The sequence below is a fragment of the Phycodurus eques genome, chromosome 10 (genome assembly GCF_024500275.1).
Source record: "Phycodurus eques isolate BA_2022a chromosome 10, UOR_Pequ_1.1, whole genome shotgun sequence".
In the NCBI taxonomy this organism is placed as follows: domain Eukaryota; kingdom Metazoa; phylum Chordata; class Actinopteri; order Syngnathiformes; family Syngnathidae; genus Phycodurus; species Phycodurus eques.
Window position 1 is genome coordinate 11,241,610 of NC_084534.1, and position 22,550 is coordinate 11,264,159.

General features: G+C 40.0%; 1 protein-coding gene across 11 annotated transcripts in view; it reads left to right on the forward strand.

The window, feature by feature from the left end:
- Positions 1-22,550, forward strand: part of LOC133408433 (myosin regulatory light chain 2, ventricular/cardiac muscle isoform) — a 63,856-nt gene that overhangs the window by 5,429 nt on the left and 35,877 nt on the right. For 6 of the 11 annotated variants that reach the window (XR_009769306.1, XM_061687359.1, XM_061687362.1 and 3 more), the window contains exons 5-21: positions 1,618-1,719; positions 4,399-4,541; positions 5,186-5,279; positions 5,365-5,571; positions 5,938-6,091; positions 7,436-7,625; positions 9,934-10,039; positions 11,552-11,695; positions 16,376-16,495; positions 17,737-17,907; positions 18,027-18,080; positions 18,168-18,221; positions 19,132-19,272; positions 19,407-19,535; positions 19,980-20,075; positions 20,839-20,955; positions 21,562-21,671. Coding sequence is in view for 10 of the 11 variants with exons in the window: in XM_061687359.1 (XP_061543343.1) it covers positions 1,618-1,719; positions 4,399-4,541; positions 5,186-5,279; positions 5,365-5,571; positions 5,938-6,091; positions 7,436-7,625; positions 9,934-10,039; positions 11,552-11,695; positions 16,376-16,495; positions 17,737-17,907; positions 18,027-18,080; positions 18,168-18,221; positions 19,132-19,272; positions 19,407-19,535; positions 19,980-20,075; positions 20,839-20,955; positions 21,562-21,671 (2,132 nt within the window). In the remaining variant the exon portion in view is untranslated. The remainder of the gene's footprint in view (positions 1-1,617; positions 1,720-4,398; positions 4,542-5,185; positions 5,280-5,364; positions 5,572-5,937; positions 6,092-7,435; positions 7,626-9,933; positions 10,040-11,551; positions 11,696-16,375; positions 16,496-17,736; positions 17,908-18,026; positions 18,081-18,167; positions 18,222-19,131; positions 19,273-19,406; positions 19,536-19,979; positions 20,076-20,838; positions 20,956-21,561; positions 21,672-22,550) is intronic. The other 5 variants (XM_061687360.1, XM_061687364.1, XM_061687366.1 and 2 more) reach the window with 1 other exon arrangement.

Genomic DNA, 22,550 nt, shown 5'->3' on the forward strand with positions numbered 1-22,550 from the left:
CAATACTCTTCTCTGTGGTGTGTCAAATGTACAAGACAGTTTTTGGCCTCTTTGATTCACCTTTAATCTGTCAATTTCTTTGTGATTACTCGATGAATCAGATTTAAAAAAAAATATTTCCATACCTTTATTCAAAAACACATTATTTCAAATTGACAGTGCAGTAAATGCACAAACATAAACTGATTATTATTCAGTAACTCATTTGGTCAGAAAAACGTCAGAAAAAAAGGGGAAAATATCGATCATTGTTTTTCAAAGTAGAAACAGATGTTTGCAAATGTCTTATTTTGATTAAACACAGATAATCAGTATTATTTCATTGAGGACTACAGAAAACTGAGAATGTTTACTGGTGAGAGGCTGAAATTATGAGGATTTGGACAATTTTAACTACTACTTTTCTCAATTGTTGCAATCAAAGAAAATCCCACTGGAGGAGGCTGTGGAGTCAAACACATCATTTCACTGTATGTGACTAACACAACAGATCGCAGACAGAATACTACATGAATTGTGACAGGACGAGAAGTGAGCAATAAATGAGCAACTGCAGTAATGTGCAAGAAATGTCTTGTTCAAGCAACAGATGTCTGTTATTGACGTATTAAATCTGGGGTGTCAAACTCGAATTCACGGTAGGTCAAAATAAAAAATTTGGACAATGTCGTGGGCCAAACTCAATATTTAATGAAAAATCACTGCGATGTGCATGTTTCCCTTCTCTGCAAAAATGTAGCGTTAAAGTTTATCATGACAACAAACTTAAATTTTGCTTAAACACTGAATCTGGAATAAACAAACTTTAATATTATAAACACTTGAGAAATCAAATTTGCGATAAAAGACATCAGTGGTATTTGTTGTGTTGTATTTAAATAGATAACATGAATTATTCTGTCTCTCTATCTTCTATTTATCTATCTCCAACTACCTTTCTTTTTTATGTAAATCTTTTTTCAAAGGCCAACAAAAATACAACCCAAAAAACAAGAATGTCCTTCAATAAAAACCCAAACGTCAAACTATATAAACAGTCCCTGCCTAGGAGTTGATAAAGGGCGTTTTAAAAATGTTTTATTCAATTATGTTATATTTCTTTGTTACAGCCCCGTTGCGCCGCACACGACAAACAGGTCTGTCTTTTACTTTAGTGAACAGATAATCTGCCTCCCACCTGTCTTGGAAGTTAACTGTTTTTCATCTTTTGCGTGGCCATTTTTGGGAAGGGGAAGTGTAAATTTGCCCAAGAAGATTGGTAGCACAGTTGCTAACGACAGCAACAGAAAGGGAAGGGGCGCTCGCCGGTTTAGACTGATGGGTTAACACACTAAAAAAAGCATTCTGGAAATTGTAATATTAGTGGCGCATGTGCTATATACTGGCAGGCCAGCTCTAATACACATTTGATATGGTCTTGCAGGCCAAATATAATTACATCGTGGGGCAAATTTGGCCCCCGCGCCTGAGTTTGAAATATCTGCATTAAATGAAAGCTCCACATAAAAGCTTGACGTTATACAATATTAAAGGTTTTACATTTCATTTAAACCCCTTTGAAATGAATGTATACAGCTTATTTGATTTCTTGCATATTGTGCACCCCATTTGATTCAGGTGGTTTTTCATGAAGAGGAGCGAAGAGTTCTGTCTTTGAACTGCAGTCCCTGGATCCCACAGCTCTTCTGTGCTTTCCAGGATGAAGATCACGTCTATTTGGTGAGACTGTATTTTTACCGTTAACTACAAGTAACATGGCTGTTTTTACCACCATTGCTATCATACTGGATTCATAAATTCAACCCTCAGTTGCAACTGTAGCTTAATATTTAACCTTGACAGAATCATCAGGCGTTGTTGTATGTGATTTAAAGTGGTCAAGCAATGAACATGTTAGGCCACACCGTTCCGTCAGTGGGCCAATTATATACTGTAAATGAAATGTTCATTACATACATTACAGACAAAATATTTAATTACATTAGATATTTTCAGTTTATATTTCACATTCAAAATAATTCCAAATCTCTTATTTTTTATTTTCTTTGTAACTTTAATCGATAAATACAGTACAACTCAGAATGTGTTGTCTGTGTTTTGAAACTAGCCCCTTCCCGTCCTTGGCTATCCGTTCGTCCTCCGTACAATATAAATTATCCAAATTGATACTGTAAACATCCATCCATCCATCCATATTCTATACTGCCTTTCCTTATTAGGGTCACGAGTGAGCTGGAGCTGAATTTCAGCTGACTTTTGTGCTAGAGGCGAGATATTGAATTGCAGATGAACATAGATATATTGCAAAGTGTTTATGAATGGTTGCTTGTATATACGTTGTACATTATATTCTCCGGTCACAGGCTTTCTGTGTTTTAGAAGTGTAGATTTGAGTTGTGTGACTGATGTTCAACTTTTAAATCCTTAAAAAAAAAAAACAATTAACAGTTACCCCACCCTTTGAGGGGGGTAACTGTTGGTTTCTGTAACTCTGCCAATAGAGTCACATGGGGCTGTGAAAACATTGCATTAATAGCAATGTTGAATATTTAAAAAACAAAACCTGTTACACTGAACATAATTACATAGTTACGCTTATTTAAACCTGCAATTTATGGCAGTTCACCTTTTCAAAAAACGGTGAGGTTTGTATTAATTACATGGTAATATATCCATTGCAGTTATTTCACACATTGTAATTATTGCAATGTGTGAAATAAATGCCAAAAAAATCTTATGAATCAAAGGGGGCCCCAGCAGAGACAGTTTGGGAACCACTGGGTTAATTGAAAATTAAATTGCCTATGGGTGTGAGTCTAAGTATTGGTTGTTTGTCAATTGACTGGGATAGACCCCAGCTCACCCATGACCATGAAAATGGATGGATACATTCACGTGCAGTTTATTTTGGAATTGAAATAATAATAATAATAGTTCTATAATATAAATACAGTATGAAAACCTTCAAACTAATACGCTGAGGAGCAGTCAAAACAAAGATCAGACTAATAACTGTCTCTTGAGGAAGTGCACCTCAAATAGATGACATTGAATCATTAGTTGAGTTCAGTGATAATTGAAAGGAATATAAATACAGTATATGATAAACGGTTTGACCGTGTCAGTGAAAAGGTACAATTTTGCCCAAAACCTCTTTACTTCCATGTCCACATGGTGTATCAGAATGCAGGTACCATGCTTTTGTTAAGGCTACTATTTTTCCATTTTTCTTTCACAGCTATGAGTTTCAGTGTGTCTGATCAGTCAGAATAATACATGAGTTGCTCCAGGAAGGAACCTGAAGTGTGCAATGCGAGCAACTTGTATCAAGAAGCAATGCTTTCGTGTTGGAGGACAAAAATAATCCTCCTGAAAAAATTTCACTTTTTTTTTTTGTTCTTGTTTTTGTTACATTAAAAATGTTCTCATGGCTTCGACACATCGGACACGTTGATTTCCTTTAGGTAATTGACAAATATTAAAAACACTTGTGCTATTTGAAAAAATGTAGAAGTGTCAGTAAAGCTGACTAGATGGGGGCCTAACGTGTGGCGATCTTTACTGATTGGTAAAATTACCAGTCAATTTTTAATCAATTTTGACTTTGGATTGATTGACAATACTAGCGAGAGTGCTATTGTACAGTATTTATCTTAATCCCTGTCAGAATTGTTAAACCAAGTAAACCTTCACATGTTCGTCATGTCCGCCTCCATTCTCCCTGCGTGCGTTCTCTTTACTGCGCCTCTGTCTCACCCTGCTCCCCAGCAGAGCATGAGGGAAAATACAAAGCATCCATCTCTATCCGTGTTAGAGAGGCTCCCAGTCTCCCTGTTGCTAGGTAACACAGCAAAATGCTCCTGCTCATTCAGAATTGCAGACCATTCATGCACTAGGGGCTCTCATCTGTTATGGCTATAATGGTTACCGCCTTATAGCTGAAATCAGTTTGAACAAGTCTTTCATCACTGCTTGCAGACAACAGAGGCTAGAAATGGAAAGCCACATTTAGATTTACGCTTGCAAACTTGTAGACTTTGTTGTGTACTGACTTGATGCTTATGACACAGACGCACTCGCAATGCAGCAATTGGCCCTTTGTGTCATTTTTTTTAAGACCATTCGTTTGACTGCAGTGGGACAGCTAATCTGCCACCACATCTGACGTTACATAATCTATAATGAAAGCCACCCATAATCCTAAAAAGAAATGTGCTTTGATCACACACGTGGTTCTAATGTTGCATGTTTTTCCTAAATATAGTCCCGCTTATGGGCATTTAGAGATGTAACTTCGACTTGTGATAGCTGTATATTTTAGTCACAAACAAACCAGACCCAAATACAGATTACACTGGTGTGTTTTTGTTTTCTGACTACATGCAATTGTGTGTTTAGTCAATGGAGTACTTGCCAGGCGGCGACCTTCTGTCTCTGCTCAACCGATATGAGGAGCAGTTTGACGAGTCCATGGCTCAGTTCTATTTGGCGGAGCTGGTGGAGGCCATTCACGCTGTCCACCAGCTGGGCTATGTCCACAGGTGAGGCACTATGTGACTATTGTGGCATTCGATTCAAGGTTTTAATAGCAGAGCCACAGTTGTTTGTTCTAATCTAATGTCAGAAGCCTGACAGAAAACCTGAAAGTGTACATTTATTTGTTGAATGGGTATTTTTCTAGATGGAAATCAAATAACACATGAAATGGAAAGGGACTTGACAAAAGACTTTGGGAAGTTGTGTTGGAAAGAGTAATTAAAAAATGTTCTGAATTTTAATTTCAAAATTATTCATATATTTGACAATTTTGAAGAAAATTAGATTCTGAAGGACCCTGGTATTCTCAAGCATTGTAAATCCATTTTACATTTAGAACATTACCTGTATTGAAGGGATGATTAATTTTGGACATGGAATGTTTCGTCAAAATGTAGAAAAATAAATGGAGAATGTCAACACTCTCGTCTTTTGCCACTTTCTTGTGTCATTAGCAGTGAAAAGATACCTATTCACCAAACAGGAATTCACTGACTAAAATTTTCCCTTGGTATGATTAATGTTGGGGATCAATGTATGTGTCCTTATGGATAGTGGAATATACAACATAGTAGTGGAACACATGTTACAGAAATGGTCCAGCCGCCAACTCTATGAAAGCAATCTTTTCTAACATAACCCCTTGCAGAGATATCAAGCCCGAGAACGTTGTCATTGATCGGACTGGTCACATTAAGCTGGTAGACTTTGGATCCGCTGCCAGGCTCACGGCTAACAAAACGGTGAATGGATTATAAAATTTGCTCTGTGTGTTCATGATTTTATTGTTGATGCGTTTGTCATTGTGTTTTATTTATCTTCCTTCAGGTGGCCGCTCCCACAGTGCCAGTGGGAACCCAAGACTTCCTCTCCCCTGAGGTCCTGGCGGCCATGAATGGGGGGCCTCACAGCACCTATGGCGTGGAGTGTGACTGGTGGTCCCTCGGGGTCATAGCCTATGACATGATCTATTCTAGGCTGCCTTTCTCTGATGGCACATCAACACGGACCATCCACAACATCCTCAACTTCCAGGTTCTGAACATTTGGAAACACTCTGGAATTTGCCACATAGACAAAAGTATGGGGGCAAGCCTCTAAATTGTTTTTATTGATTAGTGATTGGGCTACATCCCTTTGTTTTTTTAATTTTATTTTCTGACCTCAACGGCATCAAATACATTTGGGGTGAGATTGTGAGCCATGCAGGTCCTGTCATCCGACAACAGTGATCTGACAAATGTTCATCTAGAGGAATGGACACAAATTCTCACTGTTATGGGGAGAAAAACTAGTGTCCAGTGATATATTTCCTTTCATTTTTAGTTCTTGCAGGGTTAATGACCAGATGTCCCAATATGGTTTGCTTATCAATGGTATATATGACCTGCCTGCCTTTAGCATTTTCTGAAGATTCCAGAGGAGCCACGCACCAGTAAACGGTTTGTTGACCTGGTGCTTGGTTTGCTGTGTGGAGCTAAAGAACGTCTGGGATTCCAAGGACTCAGATGCCACTCGTTTTTTTCCAGCTTGGACTGGAACAATTTACGACAAGGTGAGGATGTTCGCCCTTGACAAGCTGTGGTTTTTTAATTTTACGCCAACTGAAACAAATCATATTACATCAGGCCCCCACGAATACCGAAAATCCGCGGCTAATTGACCCTCATTATAATTGCATTGAAGAAAAAAATATATACATTTTAAGACCCACACATTCTTGAATAAGTGAGGATAAACCACAAATAAGCGTTTTTAGGGTTGGTTCCTCCCCCCAAAAAGAGGGTTAGAAGAAAATTGGGGGGGGGGGGGGGGTCTTCAAATAGGTGAATCCACAGGTGCCGAACCGCGAGTATGGATATGCTCCAGCTCAAACACGACCCTAATGAGGACAAGCGCTATAGAAAATGGATGATGTGTGAGTGGTATTGAAGATCGAAATGTGTGTTCTAGCTGTTGGCAAAGATCCATCTTTGTTCTGAGGTGGAAATTGGGAGGTGAAAGAGGCCAGAAGCAAAGGGAATTAAGTCCAAGTTTTCATGTTGCGTTAACAAACAAAACAAAAATAATCAATGTAGGACGGATTGCATTGATAAAAGAACATAATGCTGCTTTGGATAACAGAGAATGACGAAGAGGTTGACATTTTCAACTGAGCATCTGACAAAATCACACAACATGCAGATTGAGCTTTATGTGACAAAATCACACACAACATTCACACTAATGAACATTTTCAGTCAAGTGTGGTCACATTAGAATGCATAACAATGCTCTTATTCCCAAATATGTACACTTTTTGGAATACCTCATATCTTGAGATTAATCAATATTTTTTTTTAGTATTCTGACATTATTACCAAACATTCTCACTCTCTCTTCTTCTCAAACATTCTCATCTTTGCTGAATTTTAATGTAATGTGTTTAGAATCCAGACTAGCGACTAATGTTTAGACTAATTTATCTTTATGCGCCAATGGAAGAATATTTTTGTTTGCTTTGATTTTTTTATTGCATTCCATTAAATAATTAATGAACAGTATAAAAAGAAAACACGTACATGAATGTAAAATGTCTCCCTATGTATATATTGAGGGGATGCAGATTGAGCTTTGTGCTTCAGCTCTGGTTTAAAATGAGAAGCTTGCTCTGCTGCAGTGAGACAGGGCAAGTGAGCATAAGAGAGAGAGCGTGAGTGCAAGGAGGGAAGGACAGAGGCACCATGTGCATCAACGTGCGACTTACCGCACTCTCGGCGCACACCACGCTGCGAGGTTCCTCCTCCCCTCCATCTTTCCTCTGTCTCCACCACCCCTTTTTTTAAACTAGCCTCGCCACCTCTGAAAACATTTTCCCTGCCCTTTTTCGCTCCCTACTCTAATTCTCTGCCCCCGACAGTTCTCCCACCTTTTGTTCCTGCGTTGCACGCTGAAGATGACACCTCTAATTTTGAGGAGCCGGAGCTGGCAGCCCCCCGGCCAGCCTCAGCATCCAAGCGAGGAGTTCCCCCCGTGGGCTTCCAGGGCGAGAATCTCCCCTTTCTAGGATGGTTCTTCAGCAGAGCGCTGACAACATTGGCCAAATCTGAGTAAGTTTAATCTGTTTATTATGCACCGTTTGTCTTTTTTTTTTAAACAAAATGCCTATTTTATCCTGTGGACCTCTTGCATACGCCCACTTTAATACACCTTTATTAATTAAAGACCCCATGCTACCATCTGCAGTTGCTGTGCCTTCACATTTCTCATTACCCTGACTACAAATTCCAGGTAGCGTGGTTTTAGGTGACTGGGCACTTGGCTTGTCATTAGTGTCGTGCTGTTGAGGCCAAAATGGGTTTGGCCATATGCTGTGCGAGATAGAATAAACAAGAGAGGGGATTAGTTAATCTGCGTGTGTTGTTTCCTTTACTGCGATTCTGTTTGTGTTTGTGTGTGTGTGTGTGTGCGCGCGCGTGCGTGTGTTTTGAGAATGCATGTCGTTGATACGACGCCCAGGGAGTGCAAATTCATGGGTCAGAGGCTCTGAGCTGTTGTTATCTTGCCATCGGTGCTGATTGGTATGCAGCTGAGTGTGTCAATGAGGTTCGCTGAAAGGTGGAACCCCATACATACACACGCACACATAGACACACACGCGCACACATGCACACACAGGAACATTCCCGTCCTCTCTACTGTTGTTGTTGCTTAATGGCATCCTGAATACAGCATGGGGTTTGGGAACATAATTATCCATGATGCTGTTTGACTTTTTAACTTCTGGTAATCCAAAAGGATGTGTTTGATTCTAGCATCCCATGCCAGCTTGATCATGCTGAAGACTGCGGATCATGACAGCTGCAGTAACAGAAAGGAAGGAAACAGCGTTAGCAGATTAGACAGCAAAAGGGATGAGAGCTCAGATTGGGGGAGAGCATCTATTTCTATGGTGACCACTCTGGTGTTTTTCTCCCCGAATTCCCCACCCCCATCTTTACTGTTCTCATTGCCTCATTTTATTCTCTCCATCATTGTCTCTTTCTCTTTGCCTTACACCAGCAGTTATGTTTTGTCTTCGTCTGTAAACTACTCATATCTTTTGCTCCAGTTGATTAAGTAGAGATAGGCGCGCCTAGGATGTGTCACATTAGTGTGTGGGCACAAGCGTATGAAAGCTAAAAAAAAAAAAGAGAGAGAATTGAGCCCAAGAACGCTGGACATAATGATAATGTTAATAATGTGGTTTGCGGTTTGTAGAATCCTTTTGTTGTCTTTTTTGTTTTGGTGAATGCTTCTGAGTGCTCATTAGTGCAACTCAACAAAATGCCCTAAGCAGCATGCCTCATACTCATAAAATATACTCTGTAGTTTACTACAGTGTTTGGGGGGGGGGGGGGGGGGGCTTGTATGACGTTTTATTTATGTTAAACTTTTTAGAATACTTAATAACTTTGAATTTTTAAATGCAAATTAAAGGTATGTGTTTATTTTATTTTTGTTAACTCATGAATGGAATTTGGTGGAACAATGTCCTTGGTCAAAATGACATGGTAAATTGTCCAACATTTAAATCGAGAGCTCAGATTAAATGGACCATCAGGTCAAATAGCCATGAATGAATACAGCCAGATGGCCATGGTTGGAGCTTTCATGGTCCCACGGGGAATGATCCCTGATCATTGAGATCAGCTGAGTTTCCAAGTGGTCATGAGCCTTCCTCAACATCTCCCCTAACATTGAACTAATATATCTCCTCTTGGATAAAACGGTCTATGTATGATTCAGTAAGATTACCAACTCCCAGATATTCTCTTCTAATAACTGAAAATATCTATATTTTTAAGTCTAAAACACATTGTGAATATCTTGGTGGAGTATTTCTCCCGCACAAAACTCACCCAAGTATGCCGTATTAATGGGCCTTGCTTTTTGAACTGTGTCACAGTCATCCTGGAACAGTGCCTTTTCCAAACTGTTCGCACAGAGTTGGAATCCTAAAATTGTCCAAAATTATTTACATTACATGCATTTAATGTAGCATACATCCATTTTCAGTGGCTCAAAACTATTCAAACATTTGAGATAATTGTAAATAAAATATTGGTTTTAAATACTTGGATGAACTGTATTTAGGCAGTATTTCTTTTGCGTACCACTAGAGAGAATCCACGGACCACACTTTCAGAATCATTGACATTGTGAATAGTGACAAATGTGTTTATGGAGGTGTTCCTCATTTCAAAGTGTTTTGGTAATTATATGTAATATAACATAATGTTACAAATTGACTCAAATCACCTTTTTTGTAAAGATATGTCTGTTTGCTTTATGTTTTAGGTGTGTGTTACCCACACACTTTGTAAGTAACATTTCTATTTGGCTTGAAAATAATTATTGATGTGTTGTTGACTCCAGGGCAGTGTCTGCAGCCCTCAACTCTCCTGCTAAGACCAACTCCATGGAAAAGAAGCTCCACCTTAAAAGCAAGGAATTACAAGAAACCCAAGACAAATGTCACAAGGTAAAACTTTTGCTGGTGGTATAATTCTAATATGTTATACAGGTGTGTACGCTGCGCCGCCCGTTGGTTCAGACAAACGATTTTCCTGTTAGGTGTTTGCATTTTTATTGATCTTTAACATTTCCTTTTCATTAAAACACTGTTTGTCACCTCGCCTTGAAAAATACTCACTTATTTTACAATACATCTTTGAAAAGCAGAAAGCATAAGGTGTAACGCTCATTTAAAATCAGACGGGCTTGGTTGCAAAAGAAACAATGTTCACCTGTTTGAAAATCCACGAAATTGTCTGACACATTGTCAGTAGGAAATAAAATCCTAAAACGGTTTCAGGAGTGACTTCCAACTGTTTCCAACACAGTGCGGCATTATCGCGTAATTGCAGTTAAAAATATCCCAACTACTGCAACACTCATCAGATAATAGCAGTTTTCATGATGTCAGAGCTTTTAGAGCCGGAGGTGTCCTGAAATTATGCAGAGGTTGCTGCCTCCAAATTTTATATGCTGGAAACACCATGGCAACTTTCGTGACAAACAACACCAACGCATGAGGATAATGTCATATTTCACCTTGCATTTTGCCAATAGGGATTATTGTAAAATTGTTTTTAAATTTCCATATTGAACAATTATGTAGTGAACACAAAAGTCCGAACAGATTGTTAGCAATTTTTGTTTCTGAGAGAACAGTTTTGTGAAACATTCGCAGTTAGTTGAAATATAAATGTGATTGGGATTGGTTGCTTTTGGACACCTTTTCCTGTTTCAAATCATCACTTTTTAGTGCACATTCTTGAGATTTTCACCTCTGTTATGGAAATATCTTATAATAAATAAATGTATCAATGTACAGAGCACAAAAGGTTTACTTTTTTTATTCAAAGTTGATAATGGTCAACGAGTATGCATGTTGACTAAAATTTGCAAGTTCTTTGAAGATCTTCAGTCATTTCACCTTCCAATAAACCAGTAAAATAGAATGGGGCAATCCTAAAAGTGATACATACCCCTCTAAGCGTTGGTGTTTATGACCTCTTTTTTTGTTTGTTGTCAGTTAGCCCCCTATAAATGGAGACACTCTTCTAAAGTGTCCTTTATCAGCTAACAGTTGGGTCATAACTCAGCACCTATCCCCTCTAGACAACCTAAACCTCATTGTTGTTGATTTACTTACATGGGAACTGAACACAGTGCATGCTGGGTGGCTGCAGCTCCACAGGGTCACACAAAGGGGCACACAGAATGCATAAACATTTGTCAAACACTGCCAAAGTCTCTCTAGTTGAACATGGGTGTTTAACAACCCATTTAGTATTGGATGATATGTATAAAAAAAATTTTTTTTAAAAGACCGGTAACTGCAAACATAATACTGAATAATAGCATTTTTCATTACAACCTCATTACAATGGTCAAATCATCTAGATACAAAATGTGTCCATTTCCACACAGTGATACATTTTAATCTACAAATACAGGATTTTATTCATTGAACCTGTCATGTATTCAGATGGAGCAGGAGATCTCCAGGTTCCAACGCAAAATGACTGATCTAGAGTCAGTGCTCCACCAGAAAGACGTGGAGTTGAAGGCCTCCGAGACACAAAGGAGCATCCTCGAGCAAGACCTCGCCACCTACATTACGGAGTGCAGTGTGAGTCATACAGCACACAACAAATGTCTCTGTAGATGTGAGAGAATCCCTCCAGACATTTTGAGTTACACAAACATCCTCTGATATGTCCTCTGAAAAAAAGCTGAATTACCTCAGTAAAATCTTTTGGATTTCCAGAAGTCATGGTAATGTAAAATGTTCTTGCATTAAGCCTTTGAGTGGCAAAACATAATTCTGCAAGTCAGGCTCAAACCTCCATCATTACTCATCAAATACAGAGGAAATTCAAATAAAACCTTAAAACAGGGGTGTCAAACTCATTTTAGCTCAGGGGCCACATGGAGAAAAATCTATTCCTAAGTGGACCGGACCGGTAAAATCATGGTTCTGTATATGACTTAAAAACAACAACTTCAAATTGTTTTCTTTGTTTTAATACGGTCCAAAATAGTACAAGCACAACATCACTATTAATCATAAAACACTTCAAGTTTTTTGAAAATTCTAAGGAAAAAGATCACACAAACACACAATGCCTCAGTGATTCACAGAACTGTATCACAGAACTATATCAGGGTGTCATTTCTTAGATAGAAATGTAGATAAAAATAATGAAATCCTATTCCCCAAAGAAGTACAAGAACCGCAGAGTCACCAATCAAGAATAGGTTAAATATACAAATCAAATCAATTAAAAACAATAGCACATCAACATAAAAACATAAACCTATAGATGGAGCCTGAGGACAGTGTGTCCAAAATAGTACAAGCACAACATCACTATTTATCATAAAACACCGTTATTATAAAACACAGTTATTTGAAAATTCACAGTTATTTGAAAATTCTGAGGACAAAGAACACACAAACACACAATGCCTCAATGATTCACAGAAGTATATCACAGATCACAGAACTATATCAGGTTGTCTCATGCAGAACTTTAAGTAGGGTTGCATTATTTGACTCCTGATACCTGACATCTTTTAGCATCAATATCAGGCGTCAGATCCTGAGTGGCAGCCAACTTCAGGATGTGATTCAAGTGCTTGTGCGTGAGCCTTGAGCGCAGCTTTGTTTTATTTATGCTCATTACAGAGAAAACTTGCTCACAAAGATGTGTGGTTCCAAACATGCACAACAGTTTTGCAGCAAGGGTTCTCGAGTTGGGGTAATCTAGCAAGAGGTTCTGACAAAATGTCTCCAAGCCAGCTGTGACAAATTTTCCCTTCAAATCTGAGTCTCACTGCAAGTCTATTATTTCAAGTTGGATGTTGACGGGCAGATCAGAGGGATTCACGGTGAATGGCAAGCAAAAAACTTTTTTAGTCTTTCTCCAGTGCACCAAAAAGCTGAAAGCGTTGTTCAAACTCCCGTAACAGTCCCGTTATTTTATCTTCTAACCACTTCATTTCTGCCACATGTTGGGTCACACACACATTTTTCAGACAGGGGAAGTTAGCTGCATCAACACCGGTGACTCCCACAATGACAGCTTCAACTCAAAAGTGCGTATACTGAGGGATACGGTCGAACGCCTTCTCCAAGTCCACAAAACACATGTAGACTGTTTGGGCAAACTCCCATGCACCCTTGAAGACCCTCCCGAGGGTGTAAAGCTGGTCCACTGTTCCACGGCCAGGACGATAACCACACTGCTCCTCCTGAATCTGAGATTCGACATCCCGACGGACCCTCCTCTCCATCACTCCTGAATAGACCTTATCAGGGAGGCTAAGGAGTGTGATCCCCCTGTAGTTGGAACACACCCTCCAGCCCCCTTTCTTAAAAAGGGGGACCACCAATCCAGAGGCACTGTCCCCGATATCCACGCGATGTTGCAGATGCGTGTGAACCAAGACAGCCCTACAACATCCAGAGCCTTTAGGAACTCCGGGCGAATCTCATCCACCCCCAGGGCCTTGCGACCGAGGAGCTTTTTAACAATAGCTTTTTTAGCAATAAAAACTGCTGTTTGGTGCATAGGCACAAACAACAGTCAGGACCCGTCCCCCCACCCGAAGGCGGAGGGAGGCTACCCTCTCGTCCACCGGGGTGAACGCCAATGTACAGGCACCAAACCAGGGGGCCATAAGTATACCCACAACTGCTCGGCGCCTCTCACCGTGGGCAACTCGAGAGTGGAAGAGAGTCCAACCCCTCTCAAGAGGACTGGTAAAAGGTGGCATGCCCTCTCCAGGTCGGGGATGAGATCCTGCCCCAAGTGGAGGACTTCAAATATCTTGGGGTCTTGTTCACGAGTGAGGGAAGAATGGAACGAAAGATCGGCAGGCGGATCGGAGCAGCGTCTGCAGTCATATGGACTTTGTAGCTGTCCATTGTGGTAAAGATAGAAGCCAAAAGGCGAAGCTCTCAATTTAACGGTCGATCTACGTTCCTACCCTCACCTATGGTCACGAGCTGTGGGTCGTGACCGAAAGAACAATTTCCTACGTAGGGTGTCCGGGCTCTCCCTTAGAGATAGGGAGCGAAGCTCTGTCATCCGGGAGGAGCTAAGAGTAGAGCCGCTGCTCCTCCACATTGAGAGGAGCCAGATGAGGTGGCTGGGGCATCTGATTCGGATGCCTGCCGTACGCCTCTCCGGTGAGGTGTTCCGGTCACGTCACACCGGGAGAAGACCCAGGACACGCTGGAGAGACCACGTCTCTCGGCTGGCCTGTGAACGCCTCGGGATCCCCCCGGAAGAGCTGGATTAAGTGGCTGGGGAAAGGAAAGTCTAGGCATCCCTGCTAAAGCTATTGCCCCCGCGACCCGACCTCGGATAAGTGGTAGAAAATGGATGGTTGGATGGATGGATGACCATCTTTCTTGGAACGCTCTGCACTCTGCGTCCACTTTTCTCTTTTTTGACAGAGACATACATATCGGGGCAATGAGGGTGCCAAAACACATCACCGTATTTTCACTACCATACGGCACACCATAATAAAAGGCGCAGTCTCAGTTACGGGGTTTATTTCTGTATTTAGCACACACATAAGGCGTATTATTGGGCGCAGGCATGGTAAAACATGCGCTCGCTTAAAACATACGGTAGCATGCATGCACGCTAAAACAATGTTTTCAAAAAGGCAGCGGGAGCAAAACTGAGTTCGGTTGTACTTTATTGAAGTATTTAACAATGTACTCATGTTATTTTTTGAACACTCCTCATCCACAAATCCATCAAAGTCCTCATGTTCTGTATCCGAAATTAACAGCTGGGCAAGTTCTCAAACAAACACGCCGGGTTCCCTCTCGTCATTGTCAGAGTTAGTCCCGTTGCCGGGGGGCTGTTCATCAATGATGCCAGCTTTCGCGAAAGCTCAGACAACAGTCAAAGCAGATACCTTAGCTCAAGCATCCACAAACCATTCACATATAGTGGCGTAACTCGCCCGGCGTTGCCTCCCTGTCTTAGTAAAGCAGTGTTCGCCATCTGTCATCCATGGCTCCCACGCCGCTCGCAACTTCACTTAGAACGCCCTGTTTACACCGATGTCCAGTGGCTGAGTTCCTTCGTCAAACCTCCCGGAATGATGGCAAGCTTCCTCACTTGCTGCACATGGCAGAGTTATTGCACTCAGTCAAATGGTGACTTGAGACGCTTCTCCCGGCTGCTCATTAATCCTTTGCTCGAGTTGGTCTTCCAACTCGGGCCACCTCGCCTTGTTTCCGCATATTGTTTTTCTTTTTTTTTCCGCGGAAACTCAGCTTCGTCTTCTTGACTTGGCGAAGCTCGTTTTCCTGCTTCCTCCACTTGCGAACCATGGATTCGTTGATCTTGAATTCTCTCGCGGCTGCTCAATTCCCATGTTCCTCCGCGTAACTGATAGCTTGCAGTTTAAACTGTGCTTCGTAAGTGTCTCTTCGTCGGTAACATTTTCGGGGGTCCTTAGCCAAACCGATGTTGTTTTGCACAATGTACACCCCAGAAATGCTCCCAGTCAGTCAAGCGGTAAAAAATAAATAAATAAATAAACAAATAAAAATAAATAAATTTATTAATTTAATTAAATAGAAAAACACCTCGGCGCTATATACCTTCTGGGGTGTGGCTTTCGCATCCTACTTCACGCACACTTCCCCTGTCCTCAGCCACGTCCGCTTTTCCTCTGTGTAAGCAGCGTGTCAGCAGGAAATGCAAAAAAAATTATAAAATGAAATTTAAAAAAAGTCAAGCGGAGCGCTCATCACACAACAACATTTATATATGTTGGAACTCGGTGCACACATAAGGCGCGCCGCATTATAAGGCGCCCTGTCCATTTTGGAGAAAATTTAAGACTTTTAAGTGCGCCTTATGGTCGTGAAAATACGGTGTGTTAAAAGTAGAAGCCGTAATAAATAGCACGGGCAAAACACAAAGTAGCTCATCCGGACTCGCTGCGCTTGCTTGACTTACTTGATCTGCCACAGTATAAACAATTTCCTTGCTTAACACAATTGCTATCCAGTGGATGAAATTAGAACGGCAGTTTATTTTATTGAAATTTATCGCAGCTAATTTTTATACTTTTACAAAATCATCTCGTGGGCCAGATTAAAGCCACTTGCGGGTCTGATATGGCCCGCGGGCTGTACGTTTGGCACCCCTGCCTTAAAACCAAACCGTGCTCTCTAAAAGTTGTTTCACAAAATGGTCTACCTGTACTTTGGTGCCCTTTACCAAATAAATATTACTTTGAGCTGTGATCTGTGTGCATGCTGTGTTTCCAGAGCCTAAAGCGGAGCCTTGAGGAGGCACGTGTGGAAGTCTCTAGAGAAGATGACAAAGCCATGCAGCTGCTGCACGACATCCGTGAGCAGAGCAACAAGCTGCAGGAAATTAAAGAGCAAGTATGTATAGTAGTTACATCATCCTTTCTCCTATTCATATAAACTTGTGATTCAGTTTTCTAGGTTAGCTAAGAAAATGAGTATAAAAATGACCGACTTAGAAGAAAAAAAATCTGTCAAATCCATCAATCTATCCATTCAAATGGGAAATAACTGTTTGCCTTTACCCGTAATAATAAAATGGTTGACGTTGCAGTGCAACGATGCACCTTGTCAGCAATACTCAGGCAGGGCATCACCTCAGAGGGTTCCCTTGTTCTACGTTCTGTAATCACAAAGGTCATCCCTGCAGATGGCATCACTGGAAGGTACAAAAATGGAAACTTTGATCATTAATCAAGACGATGCTTGCCTGCAGTTGTCTCCAGGGGAAAATAGGCACAATGATTCCCCATTTAGCATCAGAGAATACTGTACACATTTAACTGAAAATACAGTACATTATAAATATCCTCATAGTCATGAAGGAAACCAATCATCCCCCCTCAAAAAAATTGATCAAGATCAAGCAAAATGTTCTGCAATGTGTTTCTGCTTGATTCCTCATTGAAGCATAGCAGAATTAGCCATCATAGATTATATGAAAGGTTTAATCTGCCTTTCTATGTTATCTTTGATTTGGTTTTTTTGTGTGTGGGTGAACAGTTATTGCTGCAGTGCACTGCAGCTTCTATAGCCCGCTACACAATGTAACAAAGTCAACACATCTTTGTCTGTAAAGCAGGAGAGCAGCTCACTTTTTTTCATGCTTTTCCAAATGAGCCTCTGAAATTATTTTTCACACAGTTGCACACAATTTATAATAAATGCACACAAAGGATTAAATGCCATCTTATAATATAAGGGCCCTAAAGAGAAGTACCGGTACTTGCGTGAGTCATTATACAAGACACAAAGTTTGTAAATAACGATTACTCAGTGCAGTTACCATTGGAATCCTTTATTTATGCCTTTATTAATTTTAAAATATGTTTATTTATTTTAGTTGTTATTTGTGGGGTATAGGACTACACCACAACGGTACTGAATATGTATATTTCTCAAATTTGTTCTCCTTATTTAGCTACGTGTGAAGGGGGAAACTGTGGTACAACCGCAATAATAAATATACATGAAATGAATGCTTTTTGACATTGTCACTCTAAAGCTTTTTCATCTCTGTGATAGCACAGACGATGAAAGTTTTGATGCAGTTTTTTTTATTGGGTACACGAGATTGTGTTACGGTTGTGTTGTTTTAGGAGTACCATGCCCAGCTGGAGGAGATGCAAGTGACCATCAGACAGCTGGAGGAGGACCTGTCAGCTGCCCGCCGCCGCAGTGACCTCTACGAATCGGAACTTAGAGACTCAAGACAAACCAGCGAGGAACTCAAACGGAAAGCTGTAGAATACCAGCAGAGGATTCAGAAGGTACACTAGCCAATAAATGTGCAGTATACTGTAAAACACAGTGCTGCTTCTCTTGTCTTATTTCACTGCAGTTATTAGAAATTGGATCAAATAATCTTAATCAAGCTTTATTCTTCCAGGCAAAAGAGCAGGGTAAAGCAGAGGTAGAGGAGCTTCTTTCCAAACTGGAAAAGGTAAAGTGAGACTCACGGTGTTAATAGGGTTAGAGTGCTAGAGTTGTAGTTAAATGTAACTATTTGACGGTTTGCTTCCTTCTCAAGACAAATGCTGAGCAACAGGTGAAAATCCAGGAGCTCCAGGACAAACTGTCAAAGGTAAATTTATTATTGATTATACTAATACACTAATCTTTGTGTGTTTGAGACAGAAACTGTCTTTATCCGGAATGAGGAGGAAAAATGCAATTGCATCTGGTAGTCCAATAATTGCAGTGGCCTTCTTTGTGCCCTGTTTATTCCATATTGTGTTTTTTAAAATATTCTATATTTGTACATCCAGCATGCCTGCAGATTTCTTAGTCTTTAATTGGGTTTTCTGAAATTAAGGATAAGCATTATAGAAAATGGATGGATGGAAGGCGCCAAATCCAGGGGAAGTGCTTGTGTTAAGGGCTAAATCATATAGTGTGAAAACAGCAATATTATGACATTTCTATATTGTGATAATTTAATATTAAGCCAATCTCACCTTCTCTCCGTGGTTAGCTGTCATTTTGTTTAAGTAAATGAGATAAATGTAAGACATCTGACTCACTAATATACGACCAGGGAAGTGCATAAACAAGGTCTTGAAAAATCTTGTGGGCTGCAGATTTCTTAGTCTTTAATTTGGTTTTTCGAAATGAAGGATAAGCATTATAGAAAATGGATGGATGGAAGGCACCAAATCAAGGGGAAGTGCTTGTGTTCAGGGCTAAATCATAAAATAGTGTGAAAACATAAATATTATGACATTTCTATATTGTGATATAATATTAAGCCCATCTCGCCTTCTCTTCGTGGTTAGCTGTCATTTTTTAAAGTAAATGAGATAAATTTAAGACTTCTGATTCACTAAAATACGACCAGGGAAGTCCATAAACAAGGTCTTGAAAAATCTTGTGGGCTTGCTTAAATCTGCAGATACTCTGTATAAATGACTGCAAATGTCTGTTTCAAGCATTTCAGGAGCTCTGTCCAAGGATCCACTAACTAACCTTTAACCCCCTGACCTCACCTCCCTTAGGCGGTGAAAGCGAGTACAGAAGCCACTGAACTGCTACAGAATGTCAGACAGGCCAAAGAACGGCTGGAACGAGACCTGGAACGCTTGCGAGGCAAAAGCGACTCCAGTGACACGCTCAAACGTCGCCTGAGAGAGACAGAGGTACCACTTTACACAAAAGAGCTGCACCTTACTCTTATCACTGTAAAATATTGACACAGTGTGACTATAGTTAGACTTCCTCACTTCTTTCAACTTTGTAGCCTTGTCTCATTTTGTTGTTTGTGGTGTGTAAGCAGGAGGGCAGGAAGACCCTGGAGAACCAGGTAAAGAGGCTGGAGATGGTTGAGCGCCGGGAGAATAAGCTGAAAGATGACATTCAGACCAAATCCCACCAGATCCAGCAGATGGCTGAAAAGATCCTGGTGAGAGACCTACAGATAAGATTTACTTAATACTCTTCACCACTCCACCCCTAATTTCACCCGCTGCCCATCGCTGGTTATCTTCATCGCTCCTTACTGAGAGCTCATACTTGCGCACACTACATGCACTAGCTAGCTCAGCTCTCATTAATGTCAGGTTTTCAGCTTAGTATATAGATCGGAGCACTTAACCGGTGTCAACATGAATAGGCGCAGCTACAGCCGTTTTGTGGATTTACAACTTTTCAATGCAAGTTTCATTTCTTTTTATTGTGCATTTGTTATTGTAGTAGGTTTATTTAAACAGTTCTGTGCTACTGTGTGAACATGATGTTGCGTAATGAATGTAAATCGCAATCAAATACAAATGTGATCCTGTCTATATATGTCCGTTTCAGGAAATGGTAATTCATTACACTATTGTGTTCTTCTATTTCTTTGCAGGAACTCGAGGACCACCTGAGGGATGCCCAGTCTACGGCACAACGGATGGAAACTCAGCTTGTCCAAAAGGAGAGGCTTTATGAAGACAAAATTAAGGTAGTGTTATTATGGTACTGAAAATGTCTTCTCCAGGATGAACCTTGAACAAAAGCTAATACCCCATGATTAAGCGATTCAAGTTATTACTCTAATTCATGTGGTGTCAAACATGTGGCCCAATGACCAAAACCAGCCCACTACGATATATAATCTGGCCCACAGGATGAATTTGAAAGTGAAAAACTATAGAAGACATTGTCATGGTGGGGACTAAAGATACTTTTGAGACTTATTTAGCTCATGAAGAAAATGGAATGGTAATAATTCCTAGGTCTTCATAAGTTGATTTAATTTTAAAGTTCAATACTATACAGTATTTTTCAGTTCCAAATACCTGTGACTTAACGTTTTATGCCTTAAAATACAATCACTGCGATCAGTTATTATGGGCACATGTAGATGACAAACTAAAGCAAAGGTTTCTCAAGCAATCAGACGTTGTTTTATACGAAACAAATAATAATTTTTAATCATTATATTTAAAGATTTTGCAAACATACGTTTTGTTTTGCATTAAACGAAAGGAAAAACTTTTTATTGTTGTATTAAGTATGGTATAGTGTTAGTGGTCTGGCTGCTTTGACATCAAATTAGGCAGTATGTGGCCCCTGAACTACAATGAGTTTGACACCCCTGATTCTAATTTACTGTGATAGTAGATTGCGTGCTGACAAATATTGTCCTTATATATTTTTTACACATATAATGGTATTGATTTGATTTGTGATGTGTATATTCACCAACTCTATCTGATCTCAAGGTTCTGGAAGCCCAAATGAAGGTGGACCTAGCTGACAAAGAGAGCCTCGAGGCAAGAAGAGCGCAACAGGAGGAGGAGTCAAGAGAGAACTGCAAACTTATCAGCGAGCAGAAAGCGGTAAGAAAATGGCAGTGAATTTAAAATTGTCACTGTGAGAACTGCCTTTAAATTCACACTCTACATTCAGATAAACCAATTATAGATATTGTTTACTCCAAAAACAAATGTAACTCTAGTAAATGATATAGCAAAAAGATGTGCTGAGTATACATTTTAAATGTTTACCTATGAAATTTTATGAACACGCTTTTCTCAAAATTGACAGAATTATTATATCTTTTAATTTCTTTCCATACACAATATGTCATAGTGGTTTGGCTGTATTAGAACGAACACTTTTGCAGACCGATTAAATTGTAGTGTACATCATTTTGCACTGTAAAGTCTGGGCTGAAGTCCTAATCTGGTTAATGTGGTAGAATTGAGGCAGTTAAGAAGCTTTTCGTCGTCTGACATTGACAGTAGAAGATTCAACCAACACCTTTAAGGGAAGTTAAGAGGATTTTACTTGAGTGAAACCTTCTGTTTCCTTAAAAAAAAAAAAAAAAAAAAAAAATTATTCTGCTGAAATTTGTGCATGTGAGAACGCTAATGATAAATAAATAAATTATGATAAAATCCTGTCCAGTGCACCATCATATTGTGTCTCCTCTCTTCCTGTAGACCATTAACGCTATGGATTCCAAGATGAGGAATCTGGAGCAGCGCATCGCCGAGCTGTCAGAGGCTAACAAGCTGGCTGCTAACAGCAGCATCTACACCCAGAAGAATATGTGAGTTAACCTGACCTTCTGCCCATATTGTGCTTTCATGACGGTCCCCAATCCACACTGACGCCATCTCCTCCTGTCTCCAATGGCTTTATTATATAATATTCTGTCAAAAATCTTGGAAATCATTCAGATGTTTTTTTGCTAAAGCAAGACAAGCTTTTAGGATCTTTTTGGTCAGCAGTGGTTTTTGCCTTGGAACTCTGCAATAGATGCCATTTTTGCCCAGTGTCTTCCTTATTGTTGTGTCAGGAACACTAACCTTAACTGAGGCAAGGGGGGCCTGCAGTTCTTTAGAAGTTGTCCTGAGTTCCTTTGTGTCCTCCTGGATGAGTCATTGCTGTTCTCTTGGGGTAATCTTTGTTGGCCGGCCACTCCTGGGAAGGTTCACCACTGTTCCATGTTTTCTCCATGTGAGGATAACGGGGATCCTAATGGTTCGTTGGAACCCGAAAGCTTTAGAAATGGCTTTTGTAACCCTTTCCAGACTGATAGATGTCAATTACTTTATTTTTGCGACAGTGGAATTTCTTTGGATCGTGTCTTTTTTTTTTTTTCAGCTTTTTTAGATCTTTTGTCTGACTTGATTTTGTCGGGGCAGATTCTGTTTAACTGATTTCTTGATTGAGCAGGTCTGAAAGTAATCAGGCTTGGGTGTGATCAGTGAAAATTAACCAAAAGTTGTGATTAGCCACAATTAATTAATGATTTAACAATTACTTTTATTTTGTTCCCTTAATAGATTAAATAACCATTTAAAACAGCATTTTAAGTTCACTTTGGTTATATTTGTATGATATTTACATTTATTTGATGATCTTAAGCATTAAAATGGGGAAACTATGCAAAAATATAAGAATTTGAGAAGGTAGCCAATACTTT